Here is a 21,088-nt window from a genome sequence, read left to right as displayed (position 1 = left end):
TGTGGAGATGGCAAGGGATGGTCACTGGGCTGTTGGAGGCTTCTCTCCCTACCCCAACCAGCTGCTTAAGGGGTGGATCATCTACTGCCACCTCTGCCTGTGACATCCCACTGGAATTTTGGGTGGAAAACAGGAGCTCTGATCTGCTGATGTCTCTGCCCTGTGACATCCCACTGGAATTTTGGGTGGAAAATGGGAGATTTGATCTGCTGCCACTGATGTGGGCCAGAGATTTCAGCCACCTCTGCTTGTGACATCCCACTGGAATTTTGGGTGGAAAACAGGAGGTCTGATCTGCTGATGTCTCTGCCCTGTGACATCCCACTGGAATTTTGGGTGGAAAACAGGAGATCTGATCTGCTGATGTCTCTGCCCTGTGACATCCCACTGGAATTTTGGGTGGAAAACAGGAGATCTGATCTGCTGATGTCTCTGCCCTGTGACATCCCACTGGAATTTTGGGTGGAAAATGGGAGATTTGATCTGCTGCCACTGATGTGGGCCAGAGATTTCAGCCACCTCTGCCCTGTGACATCCCACTGGAATTTTGGGTGGAAAACAGATTTGATCTGCTTGTGCCACCTCAGCCGGGCACTTCCCGCCCTCTCCTGGGGGAAATGTCCATTTTAGCAACAAATAAAAGATGAACCTTCCAACAACTCACCAGCTCTCTTGATCCTCTTCCTCTCCTTCAGCTGGTAGGGTTTGTGGTCGTGGGACAGGGGGATGGCGTTGCCGTCCTTGTCGCAGAGGACGCCGCGGGAGTCGCCCACGTTGGCCACGGTCAGCTCCTTGTCGGACAGGAGGGCGATCAGACACGTGGTGCCTGCAGGAACAGCAGGGGTGGGAGGCAAAAAACCCCACGGGGGGTGTAAAGAGATATTCCTGGGCTGCAGGAAAATGTCCTTCCTGGCACAGAATCCCAGGATCGTTGAGTTGGTGCCACCTGTGACCCTCTGAGCACCGAGCCCGTGGTGGCTCTCCCTGCAGAGAGGTTGGAATTTCCCATTTCCCTTCCTTGTTTCTCCTTTCCACTTCCCATCCCCTCGTTCCTGCCCCTCTCACCCAAAACCAGCAGAACCCCAGCAAATATCAGCTAAAAAATCCCCATTTTGGGGCTGACCTGGCTCTGGATGCAATCCCTAAATATCAATATCTCTGTATTGATAGCTCCCAGGACTGCTTGACAGCAGGGAAGACATGGAAAAAGAAAGGGAAAAATTAATTTCATCTCTTTTTTTTTGTTGTTGTTGTTGTGCAATAATGAAACTCAATTTCTCCAGGACTCCTGGGGAAGAAAGGCCATCCATTAAGGGAAAAAAACCCATTTCCTACCGGACAAAACCACTTCCAGAACCTCCCAGCAGGCTGGAATTCCCTGGTACACTAGAATTAAATGCCAAAATGCCTTAAAATAACCAAAATTTGCCAGAGATCAGGCACTGACCACCTCAGATGTAAATCAAGGGAATGGGATTAAGAGCCAGCAAAGCTTTGCTGGGAGAAAATATTCTTGCACAAAATTACCCCAGCCTTAGCTAGGCAAGAATGCCACTTTTTAAACTAAAGGATTTAGAGATTAGGAGAGGATTTGTCCCCATCTGTCACTTTTGGCCTCCTTTCATTTTTTAAAGCTTCCTTACTCAAACCTCACTAAAAATCTTGCCAGCATTTCCAGACAAACTCATTTTATTTGCAGCTCTGATGGATTGATTTCCTAAAGGGAAAGATTCCCAAAAAAGAGGGAAAGATTCACTTTGGGATGTGGAGTCCATCATTTATTAACACTGGGTGTTGCCAGAAAAGCCAAATTAACACCCCAAATTGTGCCAAACCCAGAGCACTCGAGCTTTGTTCTGGCAAATGGATGCAGCTGAACTCGACCCACTTTGGGAAACATCCCTGGGGAGAAAGGAGGTGCTGGGGGTGCAAACTGGTCCTTCCAAGAGGGATGGAGAAGGTTTCGTGGCTTCCCTGTGCACCACACCCTGCAACTTGGATCCCTTCAAACATCTCCTTTTCCAGTTTCCCTGGCTGACTCCTGCTGGAATCCCACCTCTCATCGTTCTTCCCGACATGAAACCCCTGGAAACGCTCCAGGGTGGCTTCGGGCAATCCCTCACATCATCACATTGCAGACAAAACTGCATTTTCTCCCCTTTCATCACCATCACTTCTATTTTTGCCTATTTTGGAGGATTGTTCCTTTTGTTTTTTATGCCCCACCAGCAGCTCGAGTTCCTCCTTGAGTTGATTTTGCTGTGGAAACAAAAGCCAAAAAAAAAAAAAGGGAAAATGCCACCAGCAAGGGCTGGAGCAGCCAGGATCACCAGCAGCTGCTGTAATTATATTTAAGTGCCCATTTTCTGTGCTTTGCTCACAATCAGCTCTCACTTCAAGGGCAGGGAGAGCCATTTCTGCTTTTCTCATAAATAAGGGACACAATTAGGAGGGAGAGGGGGCTCCACTGCTGTGTTTCCATCTCTGGAGGTGCCTCCACCTGCTTGGGAAGCTGGAATTTTGGGGTTTCATTTACAGCTCTGCTGCTGGGAATTTTCTAAACCGGTTATTACGGAGCTTCTCATTTCCACACGGTTTTTGTTGGATGAGATAAATCCCCAAATATGTGTTTCAAGCAGTTTTAATCTTTATTTTCACCGTACAAACACGGAGATTTCCATAAAGGAAAAAGCTTTCTTCTCTTTCTGACAGGAACCAGTAATTTCCCTGCATTTTCTCCTCCCTTAAAAACTCCTGTAAATGAAAATAAGTGGAGAGGACCAAACTAAGGGGAAAAAAAAATTACAGGATTCATCAGAGTGGGAAATTCTGTGCGAGAAAAGATCAACAGAAAGCAACAACTTTTGGAGCTCATTTTTTATGCATCATTAAAAGCAGGCCACATGTGATGAAAGAAATATTCTGCAGCCTCGTTTTACCTCTGCTGGCCTTTGAGAAGCCACAAGCCAAGCTCCTTGTGTGAGGTGCATTTTGCAAAAGGATCCAAAAGTTGGAAGGCATTTCTGACTGCTTGCAAACAAAAACGCTACAAAAAGCATCAGATCTGGAAACCCTGAGCTCAGGGTTAAAAAAGCCTCCAAAATCACCTGGGTTTGGCTGCCCACGGCCTCGTGTCACCTTGAAAATCGGGATTTGTGCCTCTCAGCTGGGAAAACCCAAAAATCAGTTGTTTGTGATGGAGAAAAGAGCAAAAACCAGGTGGCACAGGGGGAGATCGATGAGCATTGAATGGAGATCAACGATGGGCAGAGCACTGGGAGGAGGAGGAGAAGAACAAGGAGAAGAAGAAGGAGAAGAAGAAGGAGAAGAAGAAGGAGAAGAAGAAGGAGAAGAAGAAGGAGAAGAAGAAGGAGAAGAAGAAGGAGAAGAAGAAGGAGAAGAAGAAGGAGAAGAAGAAGGAGAAGAAGAAGGAGAAGAAGAAGGAGAAGAAGAAGGAGAAGAAGAAGGAGAAGAAGAAGGAGAAGAAGAAGGAGAAGAAGAAGGAGAAGAAGAAGGAGAAGAACAAGGAGAAGAAGAAGGAGAAGAACAAGGAGAAGAACAAGGAGAAGAACAAGGAGAAGAACAAGGAGAAGAACAAGGAGATGAACAAGGAGATGAACAAGGAGAAGATCAAGAAGAAGAAGAAGAAGAACAAGATGATCAAGAAGAACAAGAACAAGAAGAACAGGAATAATAATAATAATAAGATGATCAAGAAGAAGAAGAAGAAGAAGAAGAAGAAGAAGATGATCAAGAAGAACAAGAACAAGAAGAAGAACAAGATGATCAAGAAGGACAAGAACGAGAAGAAGAACAAGATGATCAAGAAGAACACGAAGAACAAGAAGAAGAAGCATCCTCTCAGCTCCTTGCCATCCCATCACTCACAAGGAACACTCCCCACAGCAGCCTGACCGCAGGAGAACCAACATTCCACGAGGACAACAGTCCAGCCTGCAGGAGGAGTTTGGGGAAAGGCTGGAAATGAGGGAATTTTGTGTCGCACCGTGTTAGGAACGGCGACGCGATGACACAGGCTCTCAGCTGGGCTGCCAAAGAGAGCGTGTTTTATTCTTCCAGATCCTCTTTTACAGACAGCTCTGAGAAGGTGAAACTTTCCTTGGCCACCAAACCAACACAGCACCATCACTGCAGAGTTGGGAACAACACCCCAAAATCCACCAACAGCACCAGGACAAACAGTTTGCCCTCCAAAGCAAGGAACTATTTAAGGAAAAAACACGCCAAGAGGAGTTTTCCTTTCATACCAAATTTTGGTGCGTTTAGCCAATTATTTCTATCTAAAAATGTCTTTTTTTCCTCTGCAATAAATGATCAATATCCACAGGGAAACCCAGCTCACAATTTAATGTTTCTTTCAAGTAAACAACAAGGAACAAACAACACCCACAAAGGTTCTTTTCCCTCTCCAAGGCCTGTTTGAGCTCCTCCTCACGATTTCTCAGGCCAGAGCGAGAACCTTGTGTGACTCCACACATCTCCCTGCCCCATCTCGCGTCCAGCACCCCCGTTTTGGGGCAGCAAAATGTGAATTTCCAGCCCAGCCGTACCTGCCTCGTCGTAGGACACGGTCAGCTTCTCCAGCATCTCCTTGTCGATGGACAGGATCTGCTGCTCCAGGATGCTCTGGTAGGACAGGACGCTGTTCTCCTTGTCCTTCTCGTAATCCTGCAGGTGCTGCTTCAGCACTTCGGGCAGCCGCGACTTCACGTACTCTGCTGCTGACTGCGGAGCAAAGAGTGCGCTAATTAGTGCTGGGGTTAATTGGAATGGGGATATCGTGGGGCAAAGAGTGGGGTAATTAGTGCTGGGGTTAATTGGAATGGGGATATCATGGGGCAAAGAGCGGGGTAATTAGTGCTGGGGTTAATTGGAATGGGGCTATCGTGGGGCAAAGAGTGGGGTAATTAGTGCTGCTGTTAATTGGAATGGGGCTATCGTGGGGCAAAGAGTGGGGTAATTAGTGCCGCTGTTAATTGGAATGGGGATATCATGGGGCAAAGAGTGGGATAATTAGTGCTGCTGTTAATTGGGGGCTATCATGGGGCAAAGAGTGGGGTAATTAGTGCTGGTGTTAATTGGAATGGGGATATCATGGGGCAAAGAGTGGGGTAATTAGTGCTGGTGTTAATTGGGGGCTATCATGGGGCAAAGAGCGGGGTAATTAGTGCTGGGGTTAATTGGAACTGGGCTATCATGGGGCAAAGAGTGCGGTAATTAGTGCTGGGGTTAATTGGAATAGGGATATCATGGGGCAAAGAGTGGGGTAATTAGTGCTGGGGTTAATTGGAATGGGGCTATCGTGGGGCAAAGAGATGGGGTAATTAGTGCTGGTGTTAATTGGAATGGGGCTACCACAGACCAAAGATCGGGGGTAATTAGCGCTGATATTAATTCGAACTGGGGCTATATTGGAGCAAAGAGATGGGGTAATTAATGCCAGAGTTAATTGGAACTGGGGCTATCACAGACCAAAGATCAGGGGTAATTAGCGCCAGTGTTAATTGGAATTGGGAGCAAATCCCACGGAGCGAAGCCCCCCGAGCTGAGGCCCCGCCCCCCCAGCAGGGATTGATGATGCTGATGGATTCGGAATCGGATTTTTGAAACCCCAACAATCCAATCTCCCGTCTTTACTCTGAATTTTAGAGCACCACGTGGCAAAGCGAAATCAAATTTAATGTCTTTCTAAATTCTAAATTTCTGTTCTAAATTATAAAGCAAAAATCGGCGCAGGGGAATCACATTTAATGTCTTTATTCTAAATTCTAAAGCGCAAAGTGAAATCACATGTAACGTCTTCATTTTAAATTTTTAGTCTGAATTTTAAAGCACCACATGGCAAAATGAAATAAAATCGAATCTGTTTATGCTAAATTTTTATTCTAAATTTTAAAGCACAAAATTGGCAGAGCAGAATCAAATTTAATGTCTTTATTCTAAATTTTTATTCTAAATTTTGAATCACAAAATTTGCAGAGCAGAATCAAATTTAATTTGGTTTATTCTAATTTTTTATTCTAAATTTTGAATCACAAAATTGGCAGAGCGGAATCAAAATTAATGTCTTTATTCTAATTTTTTATTCTAAATTTTAAAGCACAAAGTGGCAGAGCAGAATCAAATTTAATTTGGTTTATTCTAATTTTTTATTCTAAGTTTTGAATCACAAAATTGGCAGAGTGGAATCAAAATTAATGTCTTTATTCTAAATTTTTATTCTAAATTTTAAAGCACAAAGTGGCAGAGCAGAACCAAATTTAATGTCTTTATTCTACATTTCTACTCTAAATCTTAAAGCACAAAGAGGCAAAGCGAAATCATAGGTAATGCCATTATTCTAAATTTTAAAGCACAAAGTGGCAGAGCAGAATCAAATTTAATTCGGTTTATTCTAATTTTTTATTCTAAATTTTAAAGCACAAAGTGGCAGAGCAGAATCAAATTTAATGTGGTTTTTTTTTTTGGTTTTTTTTTTGCATTTTGAAGCAGAATTTCCTTTTTATCACCTGCTCTTGATACGTGACCAGGCCATAAATATTTACACACAAACACCCCAAAAATTCCTTTATTTCCTTTCTCCCACCGCTGAGGGCCCCGAGGAGAGGGAACGAACACAAGGGGGCAGGGCTGGAGCTGTGTGTAAAGCTGTAGTAACAGGTGAGTAACCACTGAGAGCATCCTGAGAGACCCAAACCCCTCCTGGATTCCTGATTTCCAGCACCTGGAAATTCCCAAATCCCAATTTCCGCCTCCCCTGGCGCTCCCGCTGGACAGGGAACAGAAATTCCCTTTTCCTGTTTAATTTAATTTAATTAAAATCGGGTTTAATTCGGATTTTTCCCCTTTCCCTCTCTGAGCCAGCTCTGATTTTCCTGCCAAGCTCAGAAAATAAATGATTATAAATTTGTTTTATTCCAGGCCTGGCAGTGACCAGAAGTCACCTCCCTTCCTCAGGGTTATATTTAATTTTCCAAAGTCAATCAGTGATTAAATTACAACCTTAAAATATCCCTGAGGTTGTGTTCCACGGTCCTGAGTGTGGGAATTACTCCTGGGAGTAAAACCAAGGGAATTACTCCTGGAAAACCAAAGGAACCGCCCGCAAGAACAGAGAATAATTCATTAATTATTAACTAATATTACATTTGAAGAGTTGCTTTTTCCACAGGAAGGCACGTTGTGGATGGATTATTATTAAATTATTATTATATTAAATAAATAATAAATTTAATAATAATAAATATCATTATTAAACATCTCTCAATGGGAAGGTAAAAAACCATGGAATAACGAGGTTGTGAACAAGAAATGTATTCCAGAAAAGTCCATCAGTGAATTTTTGTGGTAATTCCCTAATTTCCTGCTCATTCCCAAAAAGGACAATGTGGAAATATCGGAGTATTGACATATCCAGAAATTAACATTCCTAGGTTAAAAAAAAAATATTTTTATTTTTATTTTATTTTTATTTTTACTTTTATTTTTACTTTTATTTTTACTTTTATTTTTACTTTTATTTTTACTTTTATTTTTACTTTTGTTTCTATTTTTACTTTTATTTTTATTTTTACTTTTACTTCTATTTTTATTTCTATTTCTATTTTTATTTTTACTTTTATGTCTATTTTTATTTCTATCTCTATTTTTACTTTTATTTTTATTTTATTTTTACTTCCATTCTTTTTCTAAATATTAATAAATAAATCAATATAGAATATTAGGAATAATGAGAGTAAAGGAACTATTCCTGCAGCAAAAAATCATCAGCACTTAAATTGCACCTACACTGAACCTTAATTAGTGAGCCAATCATTATCCATGCCTCTTTTAGGAGAAAAAAAAATAAGATTAGTGAGGAAATTAAAGTGAAAATGAGGCTGAAAGCAGCTGTTGGATAAAATTCCTGTCAGTTCTGACAAACAGCTGGAGCTGGTTTAAAGGTGATGGATTCCAGAATTCCTGAATTTCAGAGCCAGAAGAGCAGCAATAATTCTGACAAACACCCACGTGGCCATTAGGAAAGGACTTTAATTTTTAACTAAAATTTGAATTTACCCAAGGGCACGATTTAGTTAATGGCACAAAGCAAAACAGGAGTGATTGAAACGCTAAAAAAAAAATAGGGATGTCAAGATTTCACCTGATTTTGATGTTAATTGGGTGGAACTATTAACAGAGATGAGCTGAATATGAAATGAAAATCTGTGAAATAAAAAAGGTTTCAAAATGCCTGAAAAGACTTGGCCATTACTGGGTAACAATGCAGAAAAATCCAGGTCCTAAATTACAATTTATTTCCTGAATGTGACGTGCAGGGAGCAGGGATTGCATTTGAAGGCCAGCCAGGATTAACTGAAACATTTCCTTATCTTAACTCTAAGCAAAAATAATCATTATTTTATATTTTTATATATAAAAAAGTCATTATTTTATATTTATATATAAAATATGTATATAAATATATATTATATTTTATATGTATATATTATTTTTATATATTTATATATTTTATATATTTTATATGTGTTTATATTATTTATATATTTTATATATTTTTAGATATATTTATATTATGTATATATTTTATATATTTATATATAAAATATATTTATATCTTTATATATTTTATATATTTTATATATTTATATATATTTATATATATATATTTATATTATTTATATATTTTATATATTTATATATAAATTATATATATAATATTTATATATTTTATATATAAATAAATTTATATATAAATTATATAAAATAATAAATATTATTTAATTTATTATTATTATATATTTTATATATTATTATTTATATATTATTAAAATAATATATAAAATTTATATATTTATATATAAAATATATAAATATATTTATATATTTTATATATTTTATATATAAAATATATTTTATATATTTTATATTGGTATGAAGAGGCAGAAGCAAGAAAAAGAGCAATAACCCTAAAAATAATGGTCAGAGTGTCAGAAACTCCCTAAATTTCCACAGGTGTTGAACTGCTCATTTTCAAAGCTGTTTAATTTTATTTTTTTTTGATACAGAAAATGCTGCATTTTGGATTTTACTCAGCGCATCGAGCTCAACATTAAAGGTAGAGAAAATAAAAACATAAAAAGAGGTTTGCAAAATAAATTGAAATGACATTTCTAACCCTGCATCAAGGCAGCCCCTGAGCTGAAAGCTTTTATTAGGAATTAAAATGCTTTAAAACTACTCCAGGGGATTTCCACAGGTGTCTCTGTGCAGAAGCTTTTCCAAAGAACAGGTTTTTTTTAAAGTGAAAAACCAGTTTTACCAGAAACCTTTCATTCTGCTCCTGCAGTTGAGGGAAAAAATGTATTTATAGCTTATTAGAGTCAATTAAAGAGCAAGAAAAATTCATCTTTTCGTGCCATTGTTCTCTCCCTCCAAGCACTGAGGGAGAGGAGTGGAATATTTTAACCTAAATGGTCTCTCCTGATTTAGAGACTTCACTTTGTGCCAAGCAGAAATCAAGAACTGGAAAGGTTCAGTCTGGGAGAGTTACACAGGTAACAAAAAACCAAACAAGCCAAACAAGAAACCAACCAAAAAACAAAAAAACCCCACCAAAACCATTATTATTATTATTATTATTATTATTATTATTATTATTATTATTATTATTATTATTATTATTATTATTATTATTATTATTATTATTATTATTATTTTTATTATCATCCTTATCCTTATCCTTATCCTTATTATCAATATCATTATTATTACTATATAATATATAATTATATAATATAAAATATATATATAATATGATATATGATATATAAATAATATAATACAATATTATTATAATATTATAATATATTATAATAATATATAATATAATAGTAGAATATAAATATAATATAAAAATTATTAGTATTGTTATTATTATTTATAATAATAAAATATATAAAATATATTAATATAAATATAATTATAAAATAATATAGTATTTATAATATAAGAATATAAAAATAAAAAATAATATTATAAAGATAAAGATAAATATAAAGATAATAACAATAACAATAACAGTAATAATAACAGTAATAATAATGGTAATAATAATAATAATGGTAATAATAATAATAATAATAATAATAATAATAATAATAATAATAATAATAAAAATCATCTCTATTTCACCTGCTTTGAATTTCACCAATATTCAACCAGCTGGTCACAAACCTGTCTCCCACTCTTCCCAGCTCTTCCAAATGGAATATTCCTGTCCTATTTCTGGAATTCCATCCAGTACAACTCCAAGGCCCAGCAAGCAGCAAACACCCAGGAATTTTCAAATAACAGCAGAGTTTTAATGCAGAAAATATTCTCATTTTTCCTTCCTCAGCCATAAATCCCCCGAGGGAAGCAGGAAAGCTCCTGGAGCAGGAGATGTTGTCCCTTGGAGCCAAGTCCTGTCCTGATAAAGCTTTGGAGATAAATCCAGGGCTGGAAACAATCCTTAAATTTCCATTTCAGTTTGACCTTAAAAAATTCCCTGTTCAGAAATCCCGTTAATAATTATCCCTGTGTGACATCCTGAGCTGGGAGATGAGGAGAGGAGGAAATGGAACCTTTCAGGGTGAGAAAGGGGAGCTGGGGATTGATCCCAGCAGCTCCTGCAGGGGGATCCAGGAATATTCTGGATTTTCCCAATTTATCCAGGAATATTCTGGATTTTCCCAATTTATCCAGGAATATTCTGGATTTTCCCAATTTATCCAGGAATATTCTGGATTTTCCCAGTTTATCCAGGAATATTCTGGATTTTCCCAATTTATCCAGGAATATTCTGGATTTTCCCAATTTATCCAGGAATAATCTGGATTTTCCCAATTTATCCAGGAATATTCTGGATTTTCCCAATTTATCCAGGAATATTCTGGATTTTCCCAATTTATCCAGGAATCATCTGGATTTTCCCAATTTATCCAGGAATATTCTGGATTTTCCCAATTTATCCAGGAATATTCTGGATTTTCCCAGTTTATCCAGGAATATTCTGGATTTTCCCAGCCCCTTCCAGAGCTGGGACAAGCCCTGCACACGAAGGGTTAAAAGGTGGAATGGATTCACCATTTTCCTTCAGGAACTGAAATTTCTGTTGGGGACAACTTGGAGATTCGATGAGCTCAGGATAAACGTAATTATGGTTATTTTCTGTGATTTTCTCATCCCTCTGGGTTTGAAAAATCCACTTTATTGACCCAAATAATGAGCTGGAGGCAGCCAGGAAAGCTCCACATTCCTGGTCTGTGTGAAAATAATCCAGAATAAAAAACTTTTGTGTCCTCTCCGTGTGCTCCTGGAACAGGGGGCTGCCAGGAAAAGAGATTTTTGGGATCATGTGGGTGATAAGCAGCTGAAAGGTGAGATTGGTGCTTAAAAAGGCTCCTGGAATCCTGAGATGTGTAAATAGTGGGGTAATAATCACTGATTGGGGTGAGGTAATTAGGGAATTGTGCATGGAAAACCCCAGCTGCTTGTTGTACCTGGAATTTGAGAATCGAGACAATATCTGAGGGCTTAAGAAAATGATAACAAAAAGGGGAAAATTACTTTTACAAGGTTTTTTTTTCCCCAGAGAAGGAAACTTTCCCTCTGATAACAGCTCAGAGAGGCGAGGATGTGACGGCCCCGAGGGAAGAGATGCTTTGGTTTTAGTGCCACAGCTCCTTTTCCTAAAAACCAGGAGCAATCAGAGGAATTTTAGGGCCATGGAAGGATGTCAGCTCCTGAAATCCATCTGCAGCTTCTCCTCCCTGAGCTGAAGGACACAAAAAACTCCCTTTAAATCCAAAGGCTCCTTCAGGAAGAAAAGACAAACCTTCCAGAGTGGACAGAATTGATGTCAGAGAGTAATTCTATAAACCACTTAATTAAATGGCAGAGGCTCAAAGGCAGGGAGTTCATTAAATAGAAAAGCAGCCAATTTTAATCCATAAATACTTTCCAAAGCCTGTTCATGTTCTGGAGGCATTTCACTGCACAAACACCGAGAGCTGTACCCTGGAGAGCAGCACAGGCATAAATCAGGCCCCAGTTAAGATTAAACACCAATATCTGGATGTTATTCCTTCTTCCCTCCAAAAATGCACATGTGAAAGAATAAAAAAGTATTAAAAAAGAATAAAAAAAGGAATTTTTCCTGCTTGTGGGATCAGGGATCTCTGGTTATGGAGCCCAAAGGCACGTGGGGAGCAGGGAATGGTTTGGAGGTGAATTTTCCTCAGGTTCATGAGAAGTTCATCCAAAAAGATGGGAAAACAAGGAGGAAGGAGGCAGATGTAGGGAGAAAGAAGGGAGATGGATGCTCATGAAAGGGGGAACAGGTGAGGAAAAGGAAAGATGAGCCCAGCTGTGCTCCAAGAACACCTGGAGGTGGCTGGGAACAAGGTGGGGATCAGGCATGGGATGGACTCCATGGGCTTGGAAAGCTCCAAGCTGAGTTTTTCAGAGGCAGGGAAGTGTAAGCAGCCGTTTAAAGGAGATTTTCCTGGAACACACTTTCATTAAACAAGATTGGTCCACTGTCATTTTGTTTCTCCAGCTCGTTAGGACAAGGGTTGATAATTGCATTTATTATCAAGGTGTGGATGCTAACTCTGAAACAGAGAGCTGTACAAGTTGCAGGTTTCTCAGTCTTGCCTGAGAAAGTGGCCTGAGAAATTCATGGGGAGGATTCAAAACAATCCTCAGAGACAGAAAACAGCCTTGCAGGTGCAGTTTGTCTGTCCCTTGTTTTCTTTGCAGGAGAAGGTCAGGGGGTGGTGAACCCCACTGCCCAGTGATGGTGATGTGTTAATTTGCTGATCAATAAGAGTTTCCTTTCTGTACTTTCCACATATCGGTCTAAAAAACAGAGCTGAAGTAATAAACTAGAGAAATTCTCCTGATTGACTCCATGAGAGTCTGTGTTGTTCTCCTCGCCGTTCCTAATGGAGCGACATCAAGGTGGAAGGTCAAGGAGGTTTCCAGCTATTTCCACCTCTGGATGGATGGAGAATGGGGGGATGAGCAGGGAATTATCCTTCAGGGAATTATAGCCTTCAGGACAGGCTGATGGACAGAGGGGAACCAGCAGTGCCTGCCAGGAGCTGAGAGCTCAGCACAGACACTGGGTGACACCGCAGTGCTGCAGCCAAAACCATCCAAAAAAGGAGATTTTTTATCTTTTTTTACCTGCACCCAAACAGGGCCATGCCAGCAGCACCACGCTCCCTGGGACAGCAGCACCTCAAGTGAGGCTGATCAAATATCCAAGCAGTTTCTTTTCCCTTTCCTGCTTCACTCTGCAATTTTCTCCTATTTTTAAGAGCAGCCCCAGCACGGATTAAAGGTCCATGATAGCACACTATAAAAACTTCAAAGCAGCAACTGCAAGTGATGCTGCTTCTGCATTAGGAGCTCCTTGAAAAAGCTCCTGCTCTGAGGAGATAACAGCACAGCTTTGATTTTAAGGTTTTTGTATGGCTTGGAGTGTTTGGATATTAAAGTGACACAGCCTGGAGTTTTCAGATTTCATGGCAAGCCTCGAGACAACAAAAAGCAAATGGCTTTTATCGGGAGCATGGAGTGAAACACCTCACGCAGCACAGCTCAATATTTTGGCAATGTTCCCAAAAATATTCAACCTCTCGCTTCCTGGAGTTTCAACAGGAATTTAAGCAAACCTGAGACGAAGTTTTGGAAGAAAAACTGATTTGAAATTCAGAGAAAGCCAAGATACCCCAGGGGCTGGTTGGGTTTTGATCCCGTGGTGGTGAAGAAGGGCTGGGACGCTGCTCCGAGGCACTTGGACCCTTTTCCCTGGGGATCACATTCCCAGGGTGAAGGAATTCCTCACATCCAGCCTCTGCTTCCCAAATCCCACTGAAACATTTCTGGGAACAATTCCTCAGCTTTTCCTGAGCTCTGAGCTGGAGGTTATTTCTCAGCAGGACAGGGCTGTTAGCAAATCCACTGCACTCAGCCATGGATTTCCTATTTCCCAAAATCTGGAATATTTTACCCCAAAATCTCTGGGCTCTTTGGTGCTCTGTCCCTCACCCTGCTGCTGCTCCCTCACTTCATCCCTCAGGATCCCTGCGGGGATTTTTCCCCCCTGCTGCTCATTATTCAACCTGGATCATTCCCAATTTATGGGAATAATAATTAATAAATAATAAATAAATTTATGTCTCTATAGTTAATAATAAATAAATTTATGTCTCTATAGTTATAAGTAAGAATATGTCTTAAGTAGGTAAGAAATTATATCAGGTAAAATAGTTTGAACTGTAATAGTATGACTGTATAAATATATTAACCATATTAAATATATATTAACTATATAAATATATATATTATAATATATATATATATTATAATATATATATATAAATATAAATATATTAACTATATAAATTCCAGTTCCAGGTGGCTTTTCCTGCAAAACTCCAGAAACCCAGAGCTGATCCCTGCCCAGGAGTTTGTGCCAGCTCAGCAGCTCAAAACCTTGATTCAATCAAAATCAAATTAATCAAAATCAAAAATCAAAAGATTTCCTTGCTCGGCCTTGGGATTGAATCTTGGCTATTTTTATTCTGTCCCATTCTAGGGAGTAAAATAAAATAAAATAAAATAAAATAAAATAAAGATATAATAATAATTATAGTAATGTTAAAATAAATAATAAAATAATAAAAAGGAATAAGGAAAATAAATAAAATAAATAATAAAATGAATAATAAACCAAAATATTATAATATTGCTAATATTGCTAATATTGCTAATATTGCTAATATTGCTAATATTGCTAATATTGCTATTTATATTTATATTTATATTTATATTATATTGATATTGATAATAATAATAATAATAATAATAATAATAATAATAATAATAATAATAATAATAATAATAATAATAATAATAATAATAATAATAATAATAATAACACCAAGAATGAGCCTCATCTTAAGGAGCTGCTGATTCTCCTATACCAACCCAAAACTATCCCAGGAGGAAAATCTGGGAGCAAATGAATGTGCTGCTCTGGGATGTGAAAATGCTGCTTTAAAGGAAATATTTCATTTCATTTCCCACCTAAGAGGCTCCACCAGAACAAAACTCATGAGCAAAAAGCCCAGGCAAATTGAATCAGGGCTATTTCAGAACTCCTTATCTCAGTTCTGGAGCCCATAAATTCCCTTTCCCCCACACGTGGCCGCGGTATTTTCATAAAGTGGATTTTAGTGAAGTGGGAAATCAAATTTACAAGAGCAACGGCTGCAGGAAATCATGATAAAACACTTGATGTTTCCTGACACTTAAAATAATATTCTAATCTGGTTTTCTAAAGCTTTGCAATAAACTCTGCTGCCTGGAAATCAGGTGGAAATTGGGGGAGGTGAACGAATCCAAACACAAAATGATGCCATGGATGTTTTCACTGGCTACAATTAAGGGATATTTTATTTTTAAAGACCTGAACTAGCTGAAAAACGATATATTTAACCCCAGCAATCAAAGTGAGAGATAGAATTGGTTTCCCCTGGGTTTTATGGATAAAAAGCTGTTTCACAAGGAGATGTTTCCTCGCTCCCATCCACACAGAGATTTTCTGGAGAGCTGCTGGGGAAACATCCCGGATTTCTTTTCCACGGAGATTATTTTGGTCACTATTCCACTTTCACAGGCACACCAGGAGCTACAGGCTATTTTTTGGTACCAGAATGTTCTTTATCCTGCTATTTTTACTTCTCATTGCTGTGCTTTTGCCCTTGGCCTCTCTGCACAGCTTTCCATTCCCATTCCTCCCCCAATCCCAGTTATTTGCATCCTTTCCTACAGATTCTCATTTTTATTCTCCTTGAACTCCATAAAAACTTTGAATTTAAGGCCTCAACTTTCCAGCAGAGCCCAAACACTGCTAGCCAACCTCTAGCTGCTATTTTTGCATCGTGAATTTGGAATATTAAAAGTGTATTTTGTAGATTTTTGGGTTTTATGATCTGCTAAATATTATTGGGCTTGATGCTCTTAAAGGTCTTTTCCATTTGAAATGATTCTGTGGTTCTTTAATATATTAAATAAACAGAGAATAAATAAAATAGTGAAGCTCAGGTGGGCCTAAAAACCAAACTCTGAGCATTCCACACTGAGGGAATATGAGTGAAGTGGAATAAAACTCCTTAAAATCTTTTTAAATTGTACTTTAAATGCATCAGGAGGATGTGCTTGAGAGAAAATGCTTTTTCCTGCTGATTCCTGTGGTTTTCTCTTTGGCCTTTCTCAGCACTCACAGGAATTATGTAAAATAAAATATATAACTACAGGGTCAAGCAAAAAAGCTGTTAAAATGTTTTCATAGGTAGGTGGCCAAGAAATAATCTGATTTTCTCTTAGAAACCGAGCTAGAAGCCCACTCAAACAACATCTCTGAGTGATTTAGCGGCGTGGTTTTTTAAAGTGAAGTCAATTACGAGAAAAATCTGTTTTTCTCTTACCAAATATTGCCAAAATATCCTGCAGCTTGTTCCTTTCTACAGTGATCAACGTTAGCTCCCAAAGGCATCTCATAAAATCATTTCCAGGCAATTTCTCAGAGTATCCATGGAGAAAATGCCATGAGCTGGAAATTCCATGGGGAATTTGGGAGAAATCCCACAGGGAATTCAGGATAAATCCCACGGGGAATTCAGGATAAATCCCACAGGGAATTCAGGATAAATCCCACAGGGAATTCAGGATAAATCCCGTGGGGAATTCAGGATAAATCCCACAGGGAATTTGGGAGAAATCCCACAGGGAATTCAGGATAAATCCCACAGAGAATTCAGGATAAATCCCACAGGGAATTCAGGAGAAATCCCACAGGGAATTCAGGATAAATCCCACAGGGAATTCAGGATAAATCCCACGGGGAATTCAGGATAAATCCCACAGGGAATTCAGGATAAATCCTGTGGGGAATTCAGGATAAATCCCGTGGGGAATTCAGGATAAATCCCACAGGGAATTCAGGATAAATCCCGTGGGGAATTCAGGATAAATCCCGTGGGGAATTCAGGATAAATCCTGTGGGGAATTCAGGATAAATCCCACAGGGAATTTGGGAGAAATCCCACAGGGAATTCAGGATAAATCCCACAGAGAATTCAGGATAAATCCCACAGGGAATTCAGGATAAATCCCACAGGGAATTCAGGATAAATCCCACAGAGAATTCAGGATAAATCCCACAGAGAATTCAGGATAAATCCCACAGGGAATTCAGGATAAATCCCGTGGGGAATTCAGGATAAATCCCACAGAGAATTCAGGATAAATCCCACGGGGAATTCAGGATAAACCCCATGGGGAATTCAGGATAAATCCCACAGGGAATTCAGGATAAATCCTGTGGGGAATTCAGGATAAATCCCACAGGGAATTCAGGATAAATCCCACAGGGAATTCAGGATAAATCCCGTGGGGAATTCAGGATAAATCCCGTGGGGAATTCAGGATAAATCCCACAGGGAATTCAGGATAAATCCCACAGAGAATTCAGGATAAATCCCGTGGGGAATTCAGGATAAATCCCACAGGGAATTCAGGATAAATCCCATGGGGAATTCAGGATAAATCCCACGGGGAATTCGGGATAAATCCCACAGAGAATTCAGGATAAATCCCACAGGAAATTCAGGACAAATCCCACAGGGAATTCGGGATAAATCCCACAGAGAATTCAGGATAAATCCCACAGGAAATTTGGGATAAATCCCACAGGGAATTCAGGATAAATCCCACGGGGAATTCAGGATAAATCCCACGGGGAATTCAGGATAAATCCCGTGGGGAATTCAGGATAAATCCCATGGGGAATTCAGGATAAATCCCACAGAGAATTCAGGATAAATCCCGTGGGGAATTCAGGATAAACCCCATGGGGAATTCAGGATAAATCCCACAGGGAATTCAGGATAAATCCCACAGAGAATTCAGGATAAATCCCACAGGGAATTCAGGATAAATCCTGTGGGGAATTCAGGATAAATCCCACAGGGAATTCAGAATAAATCCCACAGAGAATTCAGGATAAATCCCACGGGGAATTCAGGATAAATCCCACAGGGAATTTGGGAGAAATCCCACAGGGAATTCAGGATAAATCCCACGGGGAATTCAGGATAAATCCCACAGGGAATTCAGGATAAATCCTGTGGGGAATTCAGGATAAATCCCACCTTTCACTTTGTTTCCAACTCAAGGTGTTTTACATATACAATAATATATAATACACAATATAATAATATTCAATATTGTAGATATAAAGAAATAGAAATCTAGCAGATTTATATTTAATCTATATTATCTATTTTATCTATATTTCTACAGATGTGCTGACAGCTGGAAATCTGACCAGTTGAAATCTGCATTAATACCCAGAACAATTCCCCTCTGTGGCACCAATTATTCCTTTGCAAGAAACCAACGAAGAAACTAAAAAATCCTTGAGCCAAGGAATGGCTAAGCAGGGAAAAAAAAAAAAATCAAAGTATTCCCATTTCCAGTCCTAAATCTCTGTAAGGCACAATCTCTGAGCAAAAATCTCAATTTTGTACCTCTGGTATAAATAAAATACAGTTTGTGCTGATCTCGGTGCCTTTTCTGGCTGGAATAAATACTTCAAAGCGTGATTTTGGGTTTAAAAATAGAATATTTTGGCCCGTCTGAAGTCTGGCTGGCACCACTGGATGTGGCAGGGTAAAATTTGGAGTTTTATTGCTGGTTTGGGGTCACAGAAAGGCAAAACCGAGGACATGAAGTGTTTAAATCAGTTTGCACAAAGGTTTCCTGGGAAAAAATGGAGTGGCCACCAATAAAAACTTCCTTGGAAGTGAAGGAAAATTGAAGGAAGCCACAGAGCAATGGTGTGAACAGAACAGGATACCTGACATATTCCTAAACCTCAATAAACACAGGGAAAAAAATCTCATTTTTCTGTATAGAACATGGCATGTTATGGATGTAATTTCTAGATATAATTTATATATAGTTTCTAAATAAAGTGCTTGGAGCATCCCATTCCTGGCAGTATCCCATTCCAGGGAACAGTGAAATCCTTATGGGCAGCATAATTTAATTAATTTTTCCCCACTGCCTGTACACAGATGTAGAACTGAAGGCAAAGCCTTAACCATAACCCATAAATCAAATTAAAATCCACAGTACTGAGAGACAAAACGCTTCATAAATAGAAAACAAACCTTGAAATTCTCGAGGAAGCGACACAAAATATTATTAATTCCAACATCCTGGCCAGGGCTTTGTTTGCAGGTTTATTTTGGGGGGAATTTGGGCAGGGTCTCCCTTTGATGTGTCCCTTTCAGGATTATTTTGGGAGGAGTTTTGGAAGTACACGAGGGGATGTTTGTGAATTCTGCGTTTGAAAATGGAATTATTGCCTCCTGATGTGCAAAACACGCGCTTTGCGTGGAAGCTGCCGGGATAAAAGCTGGAAGAACAGCTTTTATTTAATATATTAAATATGAAATAAAATTTAATATTTATTTATTAATAATAATATTAATTATTATATAGATATTATTAAATAATAATATGATAATTATATAATAATTAATTATTATATTATATATAAATATTGTTAATTATATAATTTTATATATTATATAAATATTATTATTAATATTAATAATAATAATTATATTTATTTATTAAATATTTATTTAATAAATAAATCAAATAAAATTTCCAAGCCATGGAAATTCCCGCTCCAGGATCCAGCCTGGGGTAGATTTTCACATCCCACTCCCATCAACATCCAACAAACATCTGGAGACAGGGATGGGACCTCGGCAAACAGAGCCTGAACCCATCAAACAAAGGGATCTTGACAGAAGATTGAAACGAGTGAGAAATGATGAAAAAAAACCCAGAACTGTTAAAATGCAGGCGGTGTGGGAGAAGAAGGGACACGGAAAAACAGGAATGGGATCCAATAAAACACCAAGGAAGCCCCGTGGCCCCACTTTTATCCCAGAAATGCCCCTTGGCCACGCACTTTTCCCACACAGATGCGAGACAAACTTAATTTAGCACCAATTATCCTGCCCAGGGACCGTCCTGCTCCTTCCCACCGCGTTCCCATGGCACTGAAATTACACCCAAACAAAAAGGGGCCAAGGATTGCCCTTGGATGGGCTAAATTCCACGTTAATAATCCCACTGCTCCTCATCCAACAGCTCCCTGAGCACTCCAAGAAGGATTTTTTCCAGCTTTTCTTTTGCCACTAAATCCAAATATCCCCTCGTTTTGCCAGCTTTTAGGAAGAGCCCTCCTAATTTGTGTATTTAGCCACCAGCAAATTTGTGCCATTAGAGCTTTTCATCAGCACTGCTTGGAGCGGCGCTGTCCAAGAACATTTCCAAAGGATGGGCTGGAACAGGGGATTGCTCCTTGGGCCCGGTTCAAGATGCTCATTTGAGTCCATCCCAAAATCCAGAGCTTTGTTTTTGTGGGTTTTAATGAAGCAGCTCTTCCTCCATCGCATCGCACGTTGCGCGTTTCCAACGCGAGGCGCGGAAAGGAAACGCAAATCCAGCATTTACAGAATTCCTTTCTTTTCCTTTCAGGGTTTGGAAGGGAATGTGGGGAAACACGGAGCAGTGAATTTACCCAAAGCACCTGACTGAGGGGGAGTGCAGCTCAGTCCTGTGAGACTGAGGAGATATTCTCTACCGAGAGAGAAAAAGAACAAATGGCGTAATTCTTTCATGAAATTCAGTGGGAAAAGAGGAGAGTTGGGGAGAGCGAGTTCCCCCAGCTCTGATCTGCTCACAGTGCAGATTCCTGCACGGAACATCCCTCTGGATAAAAGCTTTTTTTACCGTCTCTCCTTCATGAAGAACAAGAACTGCAAAATCCAGATATAAAACAAAACCCCTGTAGGCCACAATAACACAAGAATTGTTGAGTTCCTCCTAAATAAAGAAGCTGAGATGAGAGCTCTTAAACAGGGGA

At 39.0% G+C, this 21,088-nt stretch overlaps 1 protein-coding gene across 1 annotated transcript in view; it reads right to left on the bottom strand.

The window, feature by feature from the left end:
- PPM1L (protein phosphatase, Mg2+/Mn2+ dependent 1L) overlaps positions 1 to 21,088 on the bottom strand; it is a 69,318-nt gene that overhangs the window by 8,008 nt on the left and 40,222 nt on the right. The window contains exons 2-3 of the mRNA XM_058844248.1: positions 4,572 to 4,742; positions 665 to 826 (exon numbers count right to left, since the gene is read on the bottom strand). Coding sequence (XP_058700231.1) covers positions 665 to 826; positions 4,572 to 4,742 — 333 coding nt within the window. The remainder of the gene's footprint in view (positions 1 to 664; positions 827 to 4,571; positions 4,743 to 21,088) is intronic.

This window comes from Poecile atricapillus, chromosome 8 (genome assembly GCF_030490865.1).
Source record: "Poecile atricapillus isolate bPoeAtr1 chromosome 8, bPoeAtr1.hap1, whole genome shotgun sequence".
NCBI classification, from domain to species: domain Eukaryota; kingdom Metazoa; phylum Chordata; class Aves; order Passeriformes; family Paridae; genus Poecile; species Poecile atricapillus.
The sequence above is the reverse complement of the archived record's forward strand: the minus strand, read 5'-3'. Positions and strand labels throughout refer to the sequence as shown.